This window comes from Lagenorhynchus albirostris, chromosome 11, assembly GCF_949774975.1.
Source record: "Lagenorhynchus albirostris chromosome 11, mLagAlb1.1, whole genome shotgun sequence".
In the NCBI taxonomy this organism is placed as follows: domain Eukaryota; kingdom Metazoa; phylum Chordata; class Mammalia; order Artiodactyla; family Delphinidae; genus Lagenorhynchus; species Lagenorhynchus albirostris.
This window is the reverse complement of record NC_083105.1, coordinates 19,918,731-19,940,972: the sequence shown is the minus strand read 5'-3', so window position 1 is coordinate 19,940,972 and position 22,242 is coordinate 19,918,731. Positions and strand designations below refer to the sequence as shown.

General features: G+C 38.7%; 1 protein-coding gene across 1 annotated transcript in view; it reads right to left on the bottom strand.

Moving 5' to 3' along the window:
* Positions 1-1,272: 1,272 nt before the first annotated feature.
* The window catches only part of WASHC3 (WASH complex subunit 3), a 53,525-nt gene continuing 32,555 nt past the window's right edge, over positions 1,273-22,242 (bottom strand). Inside the window, exons 6-7 of the mRNA XM_060165447.1 lie at positions 15,888-15,952; positions 1,273-1,524 (exon numbers count right to left, since the gene is read on the bottom strand). Of these exons, the coding sequence (XP_060021430.1) occupies positions 1,440-1,524; positions 15,888-15,952 (150 nt within the window). The 3' untranslated portion in view covers positions 1,273-1,439. The remainder of the gene's footprint in view (positions 1,525-15,887; positions 15,953-22,242) is intronic.

Sequence of the window (22,242 nt, the reverse complement as noted above, 5' to 3'; positions counted from 1 at the left end):
TAATTCCATGTCCCCAACTGCTAGAATTTATGGGTCTAGGAGCCAAGAGGATAGAAATAGGACTGGCCCTTCCTACCACCATTCTCAGTAACCTACTTGCAGAATTGTGCTTCCCATCCCCCCTACCACCTTTGGCTCTGCTGAATTGGAGGTCCTGTTTCCTAGACAGGGGAAGAGGAAAAAGCTAGAACATTTCTATCAAGAAGCACAGTAAGATTTCTACAGAACTGAAGCTACTGCTGCCAAACTGATTCTGTTGGGCTGCTCATGTCTGTGGGACAACAGGCAAGAAAAGGGAGTTAATATGTTGGTTAACATGGAGAGCTAGGATTACAATTACAAAATGAAACAAGGAGGATGTGTCTGGAACTCAGGCGATTCATTGGGGTGATTCTTGATGCTTCTATGCCTGGTGTGAACAGCAAACAGACAAATGTGATAATCACAGCCTAAAAGGGGCAAAGTAACCAAGGCCCATCTCTGAAGGGATGAAGGTCTGGGTCACTCAACCAAACTAGACCTGCTGAATTTCTGGAAGAGAGCAAGGAAAGTCTCAAATGGGTGATGCAGGAAAGAGATGATGGATATGAGTTTTGGTCTTGAGTTCAGTTGTAGCACAAGGAACTACAGCTTGTCTCGCTAATCCTCCTGTGTAGTCTTCTACAGACTGTGGCTGGTCATAATTTTGAAGATCTGGCAATGCAGTAGACTTAACACTGGACTCAATTCTGAATAGGCAAGGGGTAGACAGCAGCAAACACCTCTTTTGCCCCACATCACATCCCTTTGTCAACTTCTGCTATCAGCTCACTCTGAACCACACTGAAACTACTTTCAATTCAATTTCTATTTGACGATAAATACAATAAGAATATCTAACTTTGATAGTATATGAACTAATGGCCAAGTTGTGAAAAGCTTTACATGCTAATAAATACTACCAATAAGTTCCAGATCCACAATAAATATGATATATAAGCTTCCAGCTGTCACAGAAAATTTCAATCCAGTATTACTTTCTGCCAGAAATTTCTTTAACAACTCTTAAGATACAAATGTACATAATACTTTTCATGCTAAAATGTTCACAAAAATTGAATATTTAGCTAAATTCACTTTTTTGTTTTGCATTGAGTCTATTTTTGATCACTAAACTCACATTGACTTCATTTTAGATGCTCACTGCATCCCTCAAATATTGAGTACTTTATTTAGGCTATTCTACTTTTCAGTTCAGCGTCCTTTATTTTGGTAACAAGACATACTGCCAGCTTATTATAAATGCTTTATTTATTTATTTTTTAACATAGAGGAAGCTTGGTGGTGGATATGTAGCCATTTGATGCTTTTATGACTAAGAGTTAAAGTTCAGGTTCTCTTTCTTATAGAATGTAAATATGCACCAACACATGTATATGTAATTGTTATCAACATTAAGCTTAGTCACTAAAAGAAGATTCGCTGTCTGAACTTTCTTCTATATTTTTTTCACCTTCGCCATCAGGCACTGGAGCGTCCGGCCTCCTAAAAGATAAGGAAAAAAATTTTAATGTTTTTTCCAGTTGAAAAAGAGCACTAACTGTAAATTAGGTTCATCTTAGAATACTGCTGCTAATAAATCTGCCAAATCTGCGTCCTTAACTGAGAGTCTCCTGCTCTCCGCCACAGCATGCTTCTTGCTGGCTTCTCCAGCACCATGGGGATTCAGTGCTATTCCTGTACAGGCCACGGCACTGTTTTCTCCTGCCAGTCCTTACACAGTGTGCTACTTCAGCACTTTCTGCTTCTCATTACCATGGAGACCCAACTACAGACAGAGATGCGTCTGAAGAGGCTGGCATGACCAGTGCTAAATCCTTGCAGCCTCCAAGTGTCCATGAGGTACAGAGAAAGGAAAGCTAGAAGTGGAAAGAAAAAGAAAATCTTCATGTTCAGGAAAGCTGCAGGGAGCAGTTTTAAAATGGAAGAGAGTTCAAGAATGGCCATTAAGAAACACAGGCAATATGGAAATTTTGCAGGGGAAGTGAGTGCCTGTCAAAGAAGGTTCTTAATGTCTGCTGAATGTTTTCACTTATATGTTTTATCATCAGAGAAAGAATATAAGAATGAGTTGGTAAAAATAATGTCTTGAAGGTTCCCTAAGCACAACAAGAAAATGTGAGAATAGTTAAACTCCAGCTTTGCATAGATGTGCTATAATAAACTACATGAAGTTTAATGGTGTCATTAAAACAGTCAACTAGATAAGCTCCATGGAGTTTGTCAGTAAATCATTTAATCAGTATGGCAGCACTAACACTCAGGCCCTATTCAATCTAACCAAGGAAGTAAATTAAGCCAATAAAGTATACTTGGGGAAACTAAGAGGGAAAGGAAGAATAATATACCTGCTCTGTTTTAATAAAAAAGCTACAAGACTTATTTCTCCCTCAGGCTCCTTGATTCTTATTAAAGATTTAGGACACCAACAAATAAAATTCTTCTTTGCCACAAATATAATTACTATTACTAAAATAAGAAAATGTAGTCTCCTATTTACCTTTAGTTATAAATTATGGCTGAGTTTTGACGTATACTTTTTAATATCATATCTGTCATGCTACAAAACAGAAGAAATGCTGGCATTGCTCTCTAGCAATGGGTCAAACATAACCCCGTTTGCTCTGCTGCACAATTTTAGATTATGCCTATGAGGAAGTCACATGTACTCAGTACAATAAAACTTTAAAGCTGGGTACAGCATTTATAGGTTTTGTTTGTATGTATGTATGTATGTACGTACATACTTACTTATTTATTTATTTTGGCTGCACCAGGTCTTAGTTGTGGCACGCGGGATCTTAGTTGCAGCACGTGGATTTCTCAGTTATGGCATGCGGACTCCTCTTTTTTTTTTTTATAAATTTATTTATTTATTTATTATTTTATTTTTGGCTGTGTTGGGTCTTCAGTGCTGTATGCGGGCTTTCTCAGTTGCGGCGAGTGGGGGTTACTCTTCGTTGCGGTGTGCAGGCTTCTTATCTCAGTGCTTCTCTTGTTACGGAGCACCAGCTCTAGGTGCGCAGGCTTCAGTAGTTGTGGTTCACGGGCTCTAGAGCACAGGCTCAGTAGTTGTGGCGCACGGGCTTAGCTGCTCAGCGGCATGTGGGATCTTCCCGGACCAGGGCTCGAACCCATGTTCCCTGCATTGGCAGGCAGATTCTTAACCACTGCGCCACCAGGGAAGCCCCGGCATGTGGGCTCTTAGTTGCAGCATGCATGCGGGATCTAGTTCCCCCACCAGGGATTGAACCTGGGCCCCCTGCATTGGGAGCACAGAGTTGTACCCACTGGACCACCAGGGAAGTCCCAGCATTTATAGGTTTTGACTGATGTTCCATCTGCCTAAAATACTAACACAGAACCACAGTCTTCATCATTCTCCATAGAAGCAAGAACTCTAAAAGTAGTGGGCATAAATACTGGGCACATAGTCCCCAGTAAACTTCTCTTTGCTATATACATGATTCCTTACTGTGTTCATTTTATTAAAAAGGAAAACATTACCAGAGGAAATTATTTGAATACTACTTCAAAATTATATTAGTATCTATGGCAACTCAAACAAATAAAACAATGTACATAACTCCCCTAACATAAATGCTACTTAAGAAAATGATAAAAGCAGCTTAGGCCTAGAATGGAGTGAAATTATAAAATTAATTTTTGTGTGTAACCATTTTTTAATATATGTGATGCTATATAGCATAGTGGTTAAGAACCCAGACTCTGGAGCTAGATTGCTTGCCTTACTACGTACTTGTTGAGCAGCTTTGGGGAAGCTATTTAATCACACTGTGTACCCAACTCACTGATGGGATTGTTGTGATGATTAAGATGAATTATTAAATGTAAAGTATACTAGTAATATGTGGCACATAGTAAGTATATTAAATAAAGGTTATCTATTATTATTATTCTCATCTATCATGCACCTACTACTTGCCAAGAACTCTGTTAGGTGCTGGAGGTACAGAGATGAATAACAAGCACTTACTGCTCTGAGGAAGCTGGTAATTTAGTGGGGGAGACAGAAATGCAAACAAATTATTGTTACACAGTGTGACACACAAAAATATAGTTGTACTAACTACACTTGTTTGAAAAGAAAAGGTAATTCACTCTACTAGGGTTGGTCACAGAAGACTCCAGAGAGGTGGAGACACTTGTGAAGGGGTGTGGGATGAGTGTGAATTTGGCAGAAACAGAAAATGTGGGAGTAAGTGGGGATGAGAGTATCCTGAGTAAAGAAAAAAATGGGAATGGTGCAGCACAGTACATTTGGGACCTGTAAGTTTTTCAGTAGCTAGGGTGTAAAGTAACTGGGGTACAACAGTAGATGAGATTAGGTCATGCAGGGGCAATAGGTGGAGGGTGGGGAAAAGTTATATGAAATGTAAGCTTTCACTGAAATTACACAACTAAGTTTAGGAATCTTAAGTAGTCATTTCGTTTTGTTTTGTTTGTTTGTTTGTTTTGCAGTACGTGGGCCTCTCACTGTTGTGGCCTCTCCCGTTGCGGAGCACAGGCTCTGGACGCGCAGGCTCAGTGGCCATGGCGCACGGGCCCAGCCGCTCCGCGGCATGTGGGATCTTCCCGGACCGGGGCACAAACCCGTGTTCCCTGCATCGGCAGGCGGACTCTCAACCACTGCGCCACCAGGGAAGCCCTCGTTTTTTTTGAAGTATAGTTTATGTACAGTATTATAAAAGTTACAGGTGTACAATGGAGTGATGCACAATTTTTAAAGGTTATACTCCATTTATAGCTATTATAAAATATTGGCTATATACCCTGTGCTGTACAATATATCCTTGTAGCTTATTTATGTTATATGTAATAGTTTGTACCTTTCAATCCCCTACCTCTATATTGTCCCTCCCCCTTCTCTCTCTCCACTGGTAACTACTAGTTTGTTCTCTATAACTGTGTTTGCTTCTTTATTGTTATACTCACTAGTTTGTTGTGTTTTTTAGATTCCAGGTATAAGTGATATCATACAGTATTTGTCTTTCTCTGCCTGACTTATTTCACTTAGCATAATACCCTCCAAGTCCATCTAAATGGCAAAATTTCATTCTTTTGTACGGCTTAGTAGTATTCCATTGGACATATATACCACATCTTCTTTAACCATTCATCTGTTGATGGATACTTAAGTAGTCACTTATTTTTTAATTGAGGTATAATTCACATACCATAAAATCCACCATTTAAAACTGTACAAATTAGTGTTTCTTAGTATATTCACAAGGTTGTGAAAACATTACCACTATCTAATTCCAGAACATTTTCATTACTCCAAAAAGAAACCCAAAACCAGTTAGCAGACACTCTCCATTTCCTTTTACCCTCATCCTCTGACAACCATGAATCAACTTTTCTGTGTCTATGGATTTGCCTATTCAGGACATTTCATATAAATAGGATCAAGGATATTCAGCCTTTGTGTCTGGCTTCTTTCACTTAACATAATGTTTTCAAGGTTCACCCATGTTGTAGCATTTATCAGTACTTCATTCCTTTTTATGGCTGAATATTATTCCATTGCATGGATATACCACATTTTGCTTATCCATTCATCAGTTCATGAACATTTAGGTTATTTCTACTTTTTGGATGTTATGAATAATGCTGCTAGGAACATCCGTGTACAAGTTTTTTATTTTTTTTGGCGGTACACGGGCCTCTCACTGCTGTGGCCTCTCCCGTTGCAGAGCACAGGCGCCGGACGCGCAGGCTCAGCGGCCATGGCTCACAGGCCCAGCCGCTCCATGGCATATGGGATCCTCCCGGACCGGGGCACGAATCCGTGTCTCCTGCATCGGCAGGCGGACTCTCAACCACTGCGCCACCAGGGAAGCCCTGTGTACAAGTTTTTGTGTGAATGTATGTTTTCAATACTCAAGTATAAACCTAGGAGTGGAACTGCTGGGTCATATGGTAGCTCCATGTATAACTTTTGGAGGAACAGTCAAACTTTTTACCACAGTGGATGCACCATTTTACATTTCCACCAGCAGAATATGAGGGTTAAAATTTCTCCATATCCTTGTCAACACTTGTTATTCTCTGTCCTCATTCATTTTTTTCTTTTATTGTGGTATGACAGACATAACATAAAATTTACCATCTTAACCATTTTAAGTGTACAGTTCAGTAGTGTTGAGTATACTCACAGTGTTGTGCAATCATCACCACTATCCACCTACGGAATTCATCTTGCACAACTGAAACTCTGTACCAATTAAATGATAACTCCTCATTTCTCTTTCCTTCCAGCCCCTGACAACCACTCCATTACTTTCTGTCTCTATGAATTTGTCTGAGTACCTCATATAAGTGGAATCATGTAATATTTGTCTTTTTGTGACTGGCTTATTTCATTTATCATGTCTTTAAGATTCATCCATGTTGCAGCATGTATCAGAATTTCCTTCCAGTTTAAGGATGACTAATACTCCATTGTATGCACATACTACGTTTTGTTTACCCATTCACTTGTGGATGGACATCTGGGTTGTTTCCACCTTTGGGCAATTGTGAAAAATGCTGTTATGAACACAAGTATACAAGTATCTGTTTGAGTCCCTGCTTTCACTTCTTTTGGGTATATAACCAGAAGTGGAATTGCTGGATCATATGGTAATTCTATGCTTAATTTTTGGAGAAATTGCCATACTGCTTTCCATAGCAGTTACATCATTTTACACTCCCACCCACAGTGCACAAGGTTCATATTCTCACCAATACTTTTGTTTGCCCTCATTCATTTTAAAATAAATTTAGGGCTTCCCTGGTGATGCAGCGGTTAAGAATCCGTCTGCCAATGCAGGGAACACGGGTTCGACCCCTGGTCCGGGAAGATCCCACATGCTGCGGAGCAACTAAGCCCGTGTGCCACAACTACTGAGCCTGTGCACCGCAACTACTGAGCCTGTGCACCGCAACTACTGAAGCCCACACACCTAGAGTCCGTGCTCTGCAACAAGAGAAGCCACCACAATGAGAAGCCCATGCACCACAACGAGGAGCAGCCCCCACTCACTGCAACTAGAGAAAGCCCGTGCACAGCAACGAAGACCCAAAGCAGCCAAAAATAAATAACTAAAAGAAATTTAAAGCTATTTTGAATTGGAATTGCTATGAAAACAAAAGAAAAGCTACACACTAGAGTTCCTTTTGTACATAAAAGAGAAAAACTTCAAAAATCATGAGACTCAAATGAGGTAATACATGAAAGCATTTTATAACTTATAAAAGCTTTACAGGGCTTCCCTGGTGGCGCAGTGGTTGAGAGTCCGCCTGCCAATGCAGGGGACATGGGTTCGAGCCCTGGTCTGGGAAGATCCCACATGCCGCAGAGCGGCTGGGCCCGTGAGCCACAATTACTGAGCCTGCGCGTCTGGAGCCTGTGCTCCGCAACAACAGAGGCCGCGATAGTGAGAGGCCTGCGCACCGCAATGAAGAGTGACCCCCGCTTGCCACAACTAGAGAAAGCCCTTGCACAGAAATGAAGACCCAACACGGCCATAAATAAATACATTAAAAAAAAAAAAAGCTTTACAAATGTTAATATAATAATAGAACTCACAACATCATTTCCAGACTGGATATTCATATTCTTAGGGGGAACAGAAATTTGGCTTTTTATGTTATGATCAGAATTGCTCTTGCTTGACCATATATATATATATATGTATATATATGTGTATATATATATACATATATATATATATGAAATGTTTGTTGTAAATTTCTTCATAGAAAGAAGTTTTAAAGATATGTTTAAAAAGGTTGCTACTTTAAACTACTGGCTACACTTCATTACTAAAATCTGAAAATGAAGACTGCATAATCCTCTCAATAGTTTAAACATATAAGTGAATCACTAAAAAAGAGTACATCAGCAAAATGCAGAAAAATATATAAAGTCATAAGTATATTCATGATTTATCATGTATATTTTTCTAAAATCTCAACCTTTAGTAGTTACAATAGAAAACACTAGCTTGGTAGCTACATTTTAATAAGCATATTTATATAATTTGTGGCATCCAGATTATCAATAAAAGTCTTAGTAAAAGCAAAATTTTTTAAAGTTCAACTTTAAACTCTTTACTAAGTTTAATTTGTTTAAAAAGAAGTATTTTCAAAGAAGTTACTAGGTTGACCTGAACTAAAGGTGAGCCAAAATTTAGAAAGGAAAGGAAAGAAGGAAGTACTAACCATATACAAATCAGTACTTTTTAGCATACCGGATGCTGTGTGCATTTTATTTGTCACCTTTCTCCCATTTATGGGAATAAATAAGACTATCAACCGCAATCCCTATTGCCCTCATCCCTTCCTTATACTCTTTCTTTGTTACAGTCACATAATCCAGGCCTGGCAGGTCAGAAGAATCTCTTTACCTGGAAAGAGATCAATTCAAGGGAGTGCTCATAACCCAAGCACGACAATCAGAATGCTTCCCCAGAAATGAGCCTTGGATTATGGAAAAGGGGCTCTCTTTCCTTTCAGTTGGCAAAAACTAGCAATATTATAGCTATTTACAATATAAAGCAAATATTATTTGCTAGTTCCTTGTTTTCCAGGAGGAAAGGAAGCTCATCAGCAGTAGGAGAGAAGTGGATGATTATGCCAAGGAGTAAAGGTGGACAGAGGTGCCAGGTGAGAGAGAACACCAGCCAGCCAGTACTGATGGCGCTGCGCCCCTGATTCTGTCCTACTTAGACTTCTTAGGTTTGTGAGTCAATAACTTTCCTTTTTGCTTAAGCTAGCTTGAGTTAGTTTTTATGATCCTGTACATAAACTGAGTCTTAAAATACAAATATCATTGGTTTGATTTGTTTTCATTAAAGAGATATTTATATTCGTGTTTAAAACCACAGCCACTTTAAGGACACCAAACAACATAAACATTCTTTGGAAAAACATTTATTTATGTAGGTAAATAGTTTAAAGATATTTTTAATTTTCTTTAAATTTAAAACAGTTGAATGTAAAGCAGATTAAGTGGCAAAAACATTGTTAGTAAAACTACTGCTGAGTAGGAGGATTGTGGGGAGAGGGTGCAATAGTTATCATTCAAATCACTTTTCAATATCAACTAGAGCACATACAAAGTTTTAACGTCACATTATACTTGTCAATTAGTGTTGTTCTCAGAGCTTTATGCAACGGCAATAAGTGGTCTTAAGGAAATAGCAAAACACTGAATTCCTGAACTGAGATTGCAGTGACTACATAAAGACATTTGGGGTAGTTAAAAAAAAAAAAAAAAAGACAATTTTGACTTTGATGTTACATAGTAACCAGTAAGACTTACTTCAGCATTACATTTACTCAAACCACACATACTTTGGTCTTTCCATTTCTGAATGCCCATCAAGACAGGTATGTCCCGCCCTTTGTGGGAATCTGTGGCAGATTCCCAGAGCCAGAGAAACAATGTAATGTCTAATAGCATAAAGAAAAAGAAAGCCAGCCATCCTAGGTAAGATGGCTTTCTGCTGTTTACCTTGGGGTTCTTTACTTCCAACAACTCTCTATCTCTTGCTTGCTAGACACTGGAAGACCACAACTGCTTTTTTTAAATATATTTATTTATTTTAGTTTTGTCTGCGTTGGGTCTTCTGTTGCTGCGCACGGGCTTTTTCTCTAGTTACAGCAAGCAGGGGCTACTCTTCGTTGTGGTGCATGGGCTTCTCATTGCGATGGCTTCTCGTTGCGGAGCACGGGCTCTAGGCGTGTGGGCTTCAGTAGTTGTGGCACGCGGGCTCAGTAGTTGTGGCTCGTGGGCTCTAGAGCACAGGCTCAGTAGTTGTGGTGCATGGGCTTAGTTGCTCCGTGGCATGTGGGATCTTCCCAGACCAGGGCTCGAACCCGTGTCCCCTGCATTGGCAGGCAGGTTCTTAACCACTGAGCCACCAGGGAAGACCCATAACTGCTTTTTAACACCACCTCTTTGATATTTTTATTATTTCTTACTCTTGTGATCAAGGTCTCCAACAGTGGACTAATCACAATTTTCTGACATTGCTTTTTTTCTGTCCTATACTTTCTAGTCAGTCTGCCAGCCAGTGGTCAAGGTAATTACCCTGAATGGAATCCCAGCTCAGCAAAAACTAAAAAAATGGAACGAGTAAAAAAACCTATTTTGGGGGACTTCCCTGGTGGTCCAGTGGTTAAGACTCCACGCTCCCAATGCAGGGGGCCCAGGTTGAATCCCAGGTCAGGGAACTAGATCCCGTATGTTGCAACTAAAACATCCCGCATGCTGCAAATAAAGATCCTCCATGCCACAGCTAAAGATCCTGCACGCTGCAAAGAAGATACCCCATGCCACAACTAAGATCCGGTACAGCCAAATAAATAAATAAAATAAATATTAAAGACAAAAAAAACAAAAAAACTCTATTTCTGGAATTGGTCAGTCGGGGAATTGAGATCAATTCTATCCGTAACCAGCCAAAACCCAACCTTTAATCCATTATATTGTTCTGTAGCAGGAGACAGACGAAGATCATTGGCAGATAAGGTATTCCATTAGAGGGCAGGAAAATCTGCTGGATATGCCTTAAATATAATTAAATAAAGTTTTCTTGCTTTCCAGTATCTGTTTGGTTAACACTAATGAATCTCCTCTTGTCTCAGTGACAAGTAGGCTGAGGTGGTTACTTCTATTTCTGGCAACCATAGTCATGGTCATTCCACAGGCTGGGAGGAAGGTATAAATGTACTTTGAATAGATAAGTCCAGGACAAATGCCAGCTGAGCTGGTTCTGTTTAAAGCCTGCAAAGTAACTTGCTTTCTTTAGCCATATCAGTATGCTACAAACTGCACCCTCCTACTATTATGAGTGTGACCAGTTAAATTTCAATTTCAGAAGTTTGTTCTTTATTTCTATTTTTTTGTTTTTTATATTTATTTAATTTATTTATTTTTGGCTGTGTTGGGTCTTTGTTGCTGCGTGCAGGCTTTCTCTAGTTGCGGTGAGCGGAGGCTACTCTGTTGCAGTGCGTGGGATTCTCATTGTGGTGGCTTCTCTTGCTGCAGAGCACGGGCTCTAGGTGCACAGGCTTCAGTAGTTGTGGCACACAGGGTCAGTAGTTGTGGCTCGCGGGCTCTAGAGTACAGCCTTAGTAGTTGTGGTGCATGGGCTTGGTGGCTCCGCGGCATGTGGGATCTTCCTGGACCAGGGCTCGAACCCGTGTCCCCTGCATTGGCAGGAGGAATCTTAACCACTGCTCCACCAGGGAAGCCCCAGAAGTCTGTTCTTTACTACAAAGTTTAAAATATAGATTTTTCAGTTTGGGAAAACAGAGAGTATAACTCAAAAGGATAATTACTCTGTGTACGTTAAATACGTCTTTGTGGAGAACACAGTGGTACACAGGCAACGACAGGACTCTAAACAAGTTGGGATCCAAAAGCCTGGTAAATACAATTGTTTAGAACTTGCTACAGATTCCTCCGTTAAAACATTCATAAATCACAACTAACATTTACTGTTTGTCCAGAGCTGTGCTAAGTGCTTACATCATTCTCTTACTCAGTCTGAACAACTCTATAAAGGGTGAACTCTTCTATTTCCCATTTACTGATGAGGAAACTGATGAATAGATTGATTACGTAATTAGTGCAGGATCATATAGCTAGAAAGTGGCAGGGCAGAATCTGGACCCCAGCAAGTAGACTATTTCTAAAGTCTGCCTTAGCCTGAGCCTTAACCATCATGAATTTCGTCTCTTGATGGACAGGTCCAGAGGCTAGTCTATGTTGGAGTAGTAAAAGTAGTAATTACTAGGTAATAATAGTAACCTTAGTTATGGGACATAAATGTAAGCATAGAACAGGATAAGAAGAAACATTTTTTTTTTCTGGTAAGAAAAATCTAGGCATTGATTGAAAATATTTATAAGGCATGATTTACCTGTTCTATATTTCTAAAACAGATAAAACTTAAAATTTTCCATTTTCTTTCCCCTTAAACTCTTTTGAGTATGATGGTGAAAAAGAGACTCTTTCACATATCTTTTGATTTTACAGCATTTTTTTTTTACTAATTTTTAGAAGCTAAAAAGAACTAATTCTTGGTTATATAAGCACTACTGTTATTTTCAAAAACTTGGATTTGTAAGAATATTAAATAATCAGAAGTAGCAAACAAATACTATTTATTTGGTAATTATCAGGGATTTTCTTCAGGTTTATAGACTTTCTAAATTTCAGTGATAGTCATTTTTGAAGGAAAATAGCCAGGGTTTCTTCTCCCTTATCATGTAAACTGTTTTGGTTCAAAATTACGTACTCTCCCTAGGTTCATCAGAACCATTTTTTTTTCAATCCCATATATATGTGTTAGCATATGCTATTTGTTTTTCTCTTTCTGACTTACTTCACTCTGTATGACAGACTCTAGGTCCATCCACCTCAGGAATCAAGACGCAGATGTAGAGAATGGACTTGAGGACACGGGGAGGGGGAAGGGTAAGCTGGGACGAAGTGAGAGAGTGGCATGGACACATATACACTACCAAATGTAAAACAGATAGCTAGTGGGAAGCAGCTGCATAGCACAGGGAGATCAGCTTGGTGCTTTGTGACCACCTAGAGGGGTGGGATAGAGAGGGTGGGAGGGAGACACAAGAGGGAGGGAATATGGGGATATATATATACATATAGCTGATTCACTTTGTTATAAAGCAGAAACTAACACAACATTGTAAAGCAATTATACTCCAATAAAGATGTTAAAAAAATAAACAAAAACAACATAGCAAAATTATGTACTGTCAGCTTCCAAACTGTTATATACACAAGCCAACTGAATAACAATGTATTTTCTGATCAGTATTTATTTCTATACTAACCTCAGTTTTGCTCTTTGCTCAGTGCAAACAGATCTAGACAATTTCTTCTTACAGTAATATGAATCTGTCTTACTACCTAAAGCTAACAGAAGAAGTGTATGTTTATACTTAAAAGACAAAAGAACAGTCTTTACTGAAAGGTCTTGGCTGAGCTAAATATGTACATAAGATTCTAAATAAAAGTACACTCTTTCCTTGGATGGCACATTTTCTTCTCCTTTATCATCTCAGACTTTCCCCTCAAAGCGAGGCTCCTTAACTTTTATGTGAACATGATTCCCAAAGTGCCAGAATTCCTCCTTAACAAGGTGACTGATTTCACTTATATCTAGCTAAATGTAGTGGGAGCTGGTTTTCTAGTGGTAGTGGTGATAGGTTATAGTGAGTCACCCTATTCCAACCAGCGCCCCTTGTGACCAATGGCATGTACTTGTGAGGTAATGGGTCAGAATTCAGGCTCCAGGCTGTGGTTGAGGCTGAGCTTTTCTGTTAAGACAATGTTAACTGTTACTGGAATTCTACCCTAAAACTTGGCACCACTTTGCAACTGAATGTTTCTCAACGTTTACAGACAATGACATGCCCTCAAACTTGCTAAGTGAGATACATCAAGGAAGTATTGGGAGTCCTGGGGGTTCTCCCCTTGGTTGTCATCCATGGACTTCTTTTTTTCTTTTTTAATATTTATTTATTTATTTTTGGCTGTGTTGGGTCTTAGTTGTGGCACGCAGGATCTTTCGTTGCAGCATGCAGGCTTCTCTCTAGTTGTGGCGTGCAAGCTCCAGAGCGCGCAGGCTCAGCAGTTGAGGTGCATGGGCTCAGTAGTTGTGGCAGGCTCCAGAGCATGTGGGCTCTGTAGTTGTGGCACAAGGCTCTGTAGTTGTGGTGCTTGGGCTCAGTAGTTGTGGCATGTGGGCTTAGCTGCCCCACAGCATGTGGGATCTTAGTTCCCTGACCAGGGATCGAACCCCCATCCCCTGCATTGGAAGTCGGATTCTTAACCACTGGATCGCCAGGAAGTCCCATCCATGGACTTCTTAAGATGGTGATACCTAAATGGACTCTTTAAGAATATGAAGTCAGCCTGGCCATTTAAGATGGGGGAAGGAAGTGCCATGGGGAGGAATACAAACATTCAAAGACACCAGGATAATGATACATTCAGAGAAATGCCAGTAGTTTGCTACAGCTGCAGGAGATAGGGAAGTATGGATGAATGGCAAGAAATGAATCTTGAGTCTTGATGATAAAAGCATTTATTTGCAATTCTAAGATGTTAGGCTATATGTTAAAGGCAGTGGAGAATCACAGAAAGATTTGTATGTATGAACAGATGAACTATATGAAGAGATCCACTAAGTTTTTAGTGACAGGTTGAAAGAGAATAGGAAAACCAACCAGGAGTTATTATAATAATTCAGGTGAAAAACGATGAGGGCTTGAACTAAACAGCAATGGTATGGAGGCATGTGATCAGATGTGAGAGATTAAAAAAGAGAAAATCACAGTGACTGACATGTTAAGGGGTAGAGAGAAGGGCTGAATCAAGGGTGACTTTCAAGTTGCTAGTGTGGGTAGATGGTTGAAGTAAAGGATAATGAAGTAGGTTTAGGCTGGGCAGAGGATGAAGTGAAGCCAGTAGGGGGTAAAGGGACTGGATTATAGCACTTATAGGGCTGCTTATAGGCCCTATAGCTTATAGGGCTGTAGTTTTCCATTTATTACATTTTCTCTAAAGAGAAAAACCATGATTTTAAAGGTCATTTTAGCTCTCTGTTAGTATAGAAGGTCTACTGTGTATTTCCAGAAGCAAAAAAGAGGTCACAGTCAATGTTAAAGATATTCCAATAAGTACCAAAATGGATTAGACCCATATGTGCAATTCACATTAAAGTATATGTCACAATCCATCTGCTTTTAAAGTGTGTCAGAAACAATTTCCAGAGCAAATGCCAAATATCCTGGAGATGCTTTAGTTCAAATTACCAATTATACCATTGTACTTGAACTGTTTGCTACTGAAATACATACTAAATGGAGATACATGTGGGAAATCTGTTCTTGCAGACTTCTAAAAAATTCTTAAATTTCATATTTTGAAAGATAAAATATGAGGAAAAGATTGTATATATGAGGGGAAAACTGCATACATTTTCTTGAAGGGCTGAGAGCCAAGAAAAATTCCGAAGTATACTGCTAGTACAGTATGAATGCCTGCATAGCTACCATAGCTAAATACATTGGGGTGAACTAAAATCCCAAACTGGAAAGACTCTTTACAAGTGTCTAGATACTTGCAAAGGAGACTAGTTCTGAATAATCCATTACGATATATTTTACTCAGGGTGAGCTATGTAGCCAGGTTTGTCTGGATGGAGTAAATTACTGTCAAATTTCTGAGCCACAAATTTTCAGCATTTCTCAAAATTTTTTTTATAAAACTCACACAAAACAATATCTAGTTTCTAATAACCATTACTGTGGACTTAGAGTTACTCTATTTATTTCCCCATCTGGCTCAACCTAGATCATGTAGAGTAAATTTCCTATACACTAAGGTCTTAAATAAAAAACTATAGATAATTCAAGAGAGAGAGAGAGAGAGAGAGAGAGAGAGATGGAGGGAAGGAGGGAGGGAGGGAGGAAAAAAGCATGGGAAGAAAAAGAGCACTGCTTCTTGAAGACACTACTGCTGTGCAACAAAACTGTCATCAAATTCTATCCCTTTTGCATATACAGATTCATCATCAATCTATTGAAACTATTCCTAAAATGTCTTAAGGCTAGTTTTAGTAGCATAGCATAGATTTTTCACTTTTTAAACATAGCAGAGACACTGTTTATGAAGGTGGTCTCCTCAACCATAAAATACTGTATAGGAAAAACATACAGAGCTTGAAATATTTTTATTATCACTGATAAACTCATCATCTTGGCAGTAATATCATTATATTAGAAGAATTACTTACTCAAGAAGATCTGGGTCTAGTCCTTCTGATATCATTTTGTTTCTTATTGCCATGACTGGAACACCCTAAGCAAAGAACACAAGATAATAATTCAATTATTAAATATACGTCCTTCATAAAAACAGACAAATAAACCAATGGAACAGAATCAAAAGCCCAGAAATAAACCCAAGCAACAAATATTTGACAAGGGAGCCAAGAAAACTCAATGGAGAAAACAGTCTCTTCAATAAATGGTGCTGGGAAAATTGGATATTCACACATAAAAGAATAAAACTTGACCCCTATTATCTTGTACCACTCATAAAAATTAACTTGAAATGGATTAAAGACTTAAATGTAAGACCTGAAACTATGAAACTCCTAGAAGAAAACATAGAAAGAAAGCTCCTTGACATGGGTCTAGTAATGATATTATGGAAATCATACCTAAAGCATAAGAGACAAAGTAAAAAATAAACAAGTGAGACTACATCAAGCTACATGTAGCTACAAAGCTACACAGTAAAAGAAACCATCAAGAGAGTGGGAAAACTGGGCTTCCCTGGTGGTGCAGTGGTTAAGAATCCGCCTGCCAGTGCAGGTGACATGGGTTCGAGCCCTGGTATGGAAGATCCCACATGCCGTGGAGCAACTAAGCCCATGCGCCACAACTCCTGAGCCTGTGCACCTAGAGCCTGTGCTCTGCAACAAGAGAAGCCACCGCGATCAGAAGCCCACGCACAGCAACGAAGAGTAGCCCCCACTCGCCGCAACTAGAGAAAGCCCGTGCACAGCAACAAAGACCCAATGCAGCCAAAACTAAAATAAATAAAATTTATTAAAATAAAAATAAATAAAATTTATTAAAAAAAAAGTGGGAAGACAACCTACGAAATGGGAAAAAATATTTGCAAACCATATATCTGGTAAGAGGTTAATATCCAAAATATATAAAGAACTCATACAACTCGAGCAAAAAACCAAATAATTCAATTAAAAAATGGGCAAAGAACCTGAATAGACATTTTTCCAAAGATGATATATGAATGGCCAAGAGATACATGAAAAGATGCTCAACATCAAGAGTCACTAGGGAAACGTGAATTAAAATCACAATGAGATATCACCTCATGCCTGTTAGAATGGCCATGATCAAAAGACAAGAGATAACAAATGCTGGCATGGATGTGGAGAAAAGAAAACCCTGCGCATTGTTTGTGAGATTGTAAATTGGTACAGCCACTGTGGAAAACAGTATGAAGTTTTCTCAAAAAATTAAAAATAGAACTACCATATGATTCAGCAATTCCAGTTCTGGGAGTATATCCAAAAAACCCAGAAACACCAACTTGAAAAGATGTCTGCATTCCCATATTCATAGCAGCACTTTTTTTTTTACAATAGCCGAGACATGGAAATAACCTAGGTGTCCACTGAAGGATGAATGGATAAAGAGTGTATATATACACAATGGAATATTATTCAGCCATAAAAAACAGGAAAATCCTACTGTTTGTGACAACATGGGTGGATCTTGAAGGCATAATGCTAGGTGAAATAAGTCAGACAGAGAAAGACAAATACTGTTTGATCTCACTTATATATGGAATCTAAAAACAAAACAAAACAAAAAAAACAAACTCATAGAAAAAGAGATCAGACTTGTGGTTGCCAGAGGCAGAGGGTGGGGGTAGGAGGAACAGGAGGAAGATGGTCAAAAGGTACAAACTTAGTTATAAAATAAGTAAGTACTGGGGATGTAATGTACAACATGATGACTATAGATAACTTTTCCTTATATCATACAGCAGTGTTAACAGAGTAGATCCTGAGAGTTCTCATCACAGGTCAATTTTTTTTTTCTTTTCTTTTTACTGTATCTATATGAGGTGATGGATGTTAACTAAACCTACTGTGGTAATCATTTCACAATATATGTGAATCAAACCATCATGCTGTACACCTTCAACTTTTCAGTGATGTATGTCAATTATTTCTCAATAAAACTGGAAAAAAATAAAAGCCAGGAAAAAAAGCCTCCTTTTAGATGGTTCATTATTTAAAATAGCTCTATTTTGCTTTTATATTAGTATGTGCATAGCACTTGAATAATCTAATAAGATACATTTTAACTGACTTAATGGAATTAGTGCTATCTAGTACCACATAAGCCCAGATTAAATCATTTGAGCTTATCTATTACTAATTCTGCTGGATAGAAGCCAGATATCATATTCTCACTCTTCTTATATCACCAAAAGAAAGAAAACATTGATAAGTCAAATGATTAAGGCCTTGGCTGGGATGGTGTCATGAATACTTAACAATATGAATAACTGTCTTCTCAAATAAAGATTTCAGAGCTTTCTACTCTTAAGTATAGCTATGTCAATGTTCTTTTCATAAGTAAATGGTCCAATTTCACTTGGACACATTATGCAAAAAGGTCAAACAGAATTCAAGAACTCTCTTGGGATTATATTACACATCTTCTCTATACCAATACAAACACCATGTAATGATAATCCTAGAAGTGTATAAGTCACAAAAACATTGAATACATGTGAATTTCAAAGTTCAGGATAAGAACATCAAAACAGTAAGAAGAGGATATGTCAGAAATAAATACAAATTTACTTGAAAAGGGGACTAATTTGATGTACAAATAAACATTTATTGAAAGCTCACTTATAAAGCTTTAAGGGGAGAAGATGCAATCAAGTCTCTCTGTCAACTCCTCCTCTTCCCCAAAAGATGAGGAAACACTAATCAGATGTGTTAAATTTGAGGACCTTGATTATACCACCTTCAGAAGTAAGTGGGGTCACCATGCTTTAAAAGGCTGTATACATGATTGGGACCCTCTCCCTCATATCTTTTCATCCCACGTGCAGAAAGGGTAAGCTGAGCCAGAGTCCACATGGGAAAAAGCTCAATCACCTCTCTACGCTGTTGCATACTCTTCTCTTTGGCCCTCCCTTGTCACTAGCCAGTTGTGACATTCAGTTTTGAACCTAAGGTACAGAAGAGGCCTTAGGAGCTCTGATGCTCCCATCCAATTTCGCAGAGCCCTACCCTGAAGTTTCTGCACTAACCCAGCTAAGGTTCCCTTGCTTTCTTCTGCAGTTGTCCATTGTCTGTTTTCTGGTCTCAGGGATCTTACAGGGTTAGAAATAAATTTACTGGGGTTAGCGGTAGAATTCTGATATCACAATCCCACACCTCAATGTTTAACACCACAATGGCAGCACAGTGCTTTATGCTGAGAAAATAACAACATAATCAGCCCCTGCCCTCAGAGAGTACAGTCTAATAGATCTGTTAAAAAGATGATCACAATACAGTCATAAAATTGATAACAGAGACCTGCATAATGGGCAAGGTTAGACCCAAGGAAAGGCAGACTGAGCTGAGGACCAGCAAAGAATTTGCTGAGGTGAGTCTTGAAGAGGGGATATGAGCTTATTTAAAATAAAAACCACAGGGCTTCCCTGGTGGCGCAGTGGTTGAGAGTCCGCCTGCCGATGCAGGGGACATGGGTTCGTGCCCCAGTCTGGGAAGATCCCACATGCCGCGGAGCGGCTGGGCCCGTGAGCCATGGCCGCTGAGCCTGTGCATCCGGAGCCTGTGCATCCGGAGCCTGTGCTCCACAACGGGAGAGGCCACAACAGTGAGAGGCCCGCGTACCGCCAAAAAAAAAAAAAAAAAAAACCCACAAAGGCTCAGAAACATACATATAAATTTTCAAATAATCTATCCATACATAAACTTGTTTCAAAAATATTTTAAAGAACAAATATATACTTGTCCAGCTATTTCCCTCCAAAATGCTGATTTTTATCTTACATTTCATCCAATAAACCTGTGTTGAGATACAGGCAAGTATATGTAAAAAATATGAGTCAAATGGATTATAAATTCAATATGCAGAGCTTTCAAAATTAATGACCACGTATCTCTCATAGAAATGTTACAGATCTTGCCAAATTAAGTTCAGATTATTAACTACAATCCTCATTTTAAAAATCAGAAAATGTATTAAAAATTTAATCCTCACAAAAAAAAAAGCCCCAGAAAGACTGTTGTAGAAAGAGTCATAAGATGCCTTCTACAACCATAATCTCTGATTTTGGCTATGGAGGAGAAAAAGTCAAAGTTCTCTACAGCTTGCTAGGTTACAGGAGGTTGGGAAAGCAAAGGCTTTTTTGTTTTTCAAATTCACGGGTTACCCGGAAGACTCTCTCCTGAAAGAGGCAAGGCTGTCATTTACAGGCCCATCTATGCATTCATTTTCAGAACTGTTATGTTTTATATTATAAATTGGTAAAATATAATGTTAAGACTCCGATAGTAAGACACTTTATATTTTTAACCTCTTTATTGGAGTATAATTGCTTTACAATGGTGTGTTAGTTTCTGCTGTATAAGAAAGTAAATCAGCTATATGTATACATATATCCCCATATCCCCTCCCTCTTGCTTCTGCCTCCCACCCTCCCTGTGCTATGCGGCTACTTCCCACTAGCTATATATTTTACATTTGGTAGTGTTTATATGTCAATGCTACTCTCTCACTTTGTTCCAGCTTACCCTTCCCCCTCCCCGTGTCCTCAAGTTCGTTCTCTATGCCTGCGAACAACAGACACTTTAAATGCAACCTAAATACTAGATGGATGAAAATAAATGCATCATCACAGAATTCTCTTGAAAACCATACTTCTGAAAGCAATACTGTTCCATGGGGCAATCTTTAATGTATTCTGAAAAGTGAAATATGGTAGGTTAAGAAGACAGAGAAGCTAGAAGATAAAATTTTGGATCTTTCGTTAGCTTATGAGGTTTAAGGATAAATGAAAGATAGAAAAAAAGCAATTACTTGTTTTGGGGCATCCAGCATGAACAGACTCTTACATTTGGAATAAAGTAAGCACAAGATCACAATTTGCACCACTTTAAAAATATATTATCTGGAGCTAAGACTTGAAAGATTTTGAAATAAAATGTACTTAATAATAACTTTGTAATAAAAATTATTTAATTTTAATAGTAGAGGAGAAAGCTGACTACTTGAACTACAAGGTTGGAAATTTTTACTTGATAATTAAATGTCACTCAACTCTTTAGTATAACAGGGAAAGTTAGGAGTTTGAAACATTTCATTAAAAAAACTCTGAAGTGCTAGGGAGAAATGGGAAAAAGAGCAGAGTTAAGGTCATACTTTAAAAAGACCTCTCAGGGCTTTCCTGGTGGTGCAGTGGTTGAGAGTCCACCTGGCAATGCAGGGGACACGGGTTCGTGCCCTGGTCCGGGAAGATCCCACATGCCGCGGAGCGGCTGGGCCCGTGAGCCATGGCCGCTGAGCCTGCGCATCCGGAGACTGTGCTCCGCAACGGGAGAGATCACTAAAAAAAAGACCTCTCAGTTTTTATTAACTATGGTTTGATGGTATAAGGTCTTTCGACAAACTCAACTATGTGATTTATTTATTATGCTTTAGCATAATCCACAGGATATCATTGGAAAGGTTATATAAATAAGTTATAAAGCCGAGAAAACAGAAGGGAGGAGAAGTGAGGATTGAAAAAAGTTTCCTAAAATATAGCAGAGAAAGTGGTATGGGGTTGGAGAGGGGGAGGCAGTAGGTGGGAAGGGAGAACTGGGGAACAGGGAAGTTGGTGAAATTTGATAAGCTTCCTATTTTATCATTAGTTTCATGGAATTGGTTACAGTGTAAGAATAAGAGAAGCCTGAATCTGTAACCTCCATATTTTATCCTTAGTTTCTTGAAGCTGGTTACATCACAAGAATACAGATACTACTAAAGTTTGGTGAGTCTTTAGTCATTTCTGTATATGAATATAGATAAAGGAAAATACATATAACTATAATATCTTACCCTATTAAAGACTTTACTATTATCATCACCTTAATACAAATCTGATTAAAAGCTCAATACAAAAATAATTTGGCCTATGTTCCAAAGGACACATTCCAAAGAGATTTGCTGCTATGTTTCCAGAGATGTTGCTTAGAAAATTTGTTGTTTTGCTATATTCTTCCTTAGAGGTTAAGAAACGGAGTCTGGTTTGTTAAACATCAAAAAGAAGTGTCCAATTTCTGATCTCCAAGAGACAAAGCTACTGGTGGTCTAAGGAGGACATGAGAGACCTCAAAACTGAAGTCTACTGAACTGTGGGATTATTTTTGGCAAGTGATAATGGCAGTTTGTCCAACATAAGTAATGAAGAAGAGAGAAGGCAGCCATAAGTCTGATGTTCCAAAAAATCATGTCTGTATTTGCGTCACTGGAGAAAGTGTGTAAAGAAGCCACACTAAAGAAATTATGATGGCAACACTAATAGTTAAACACTAC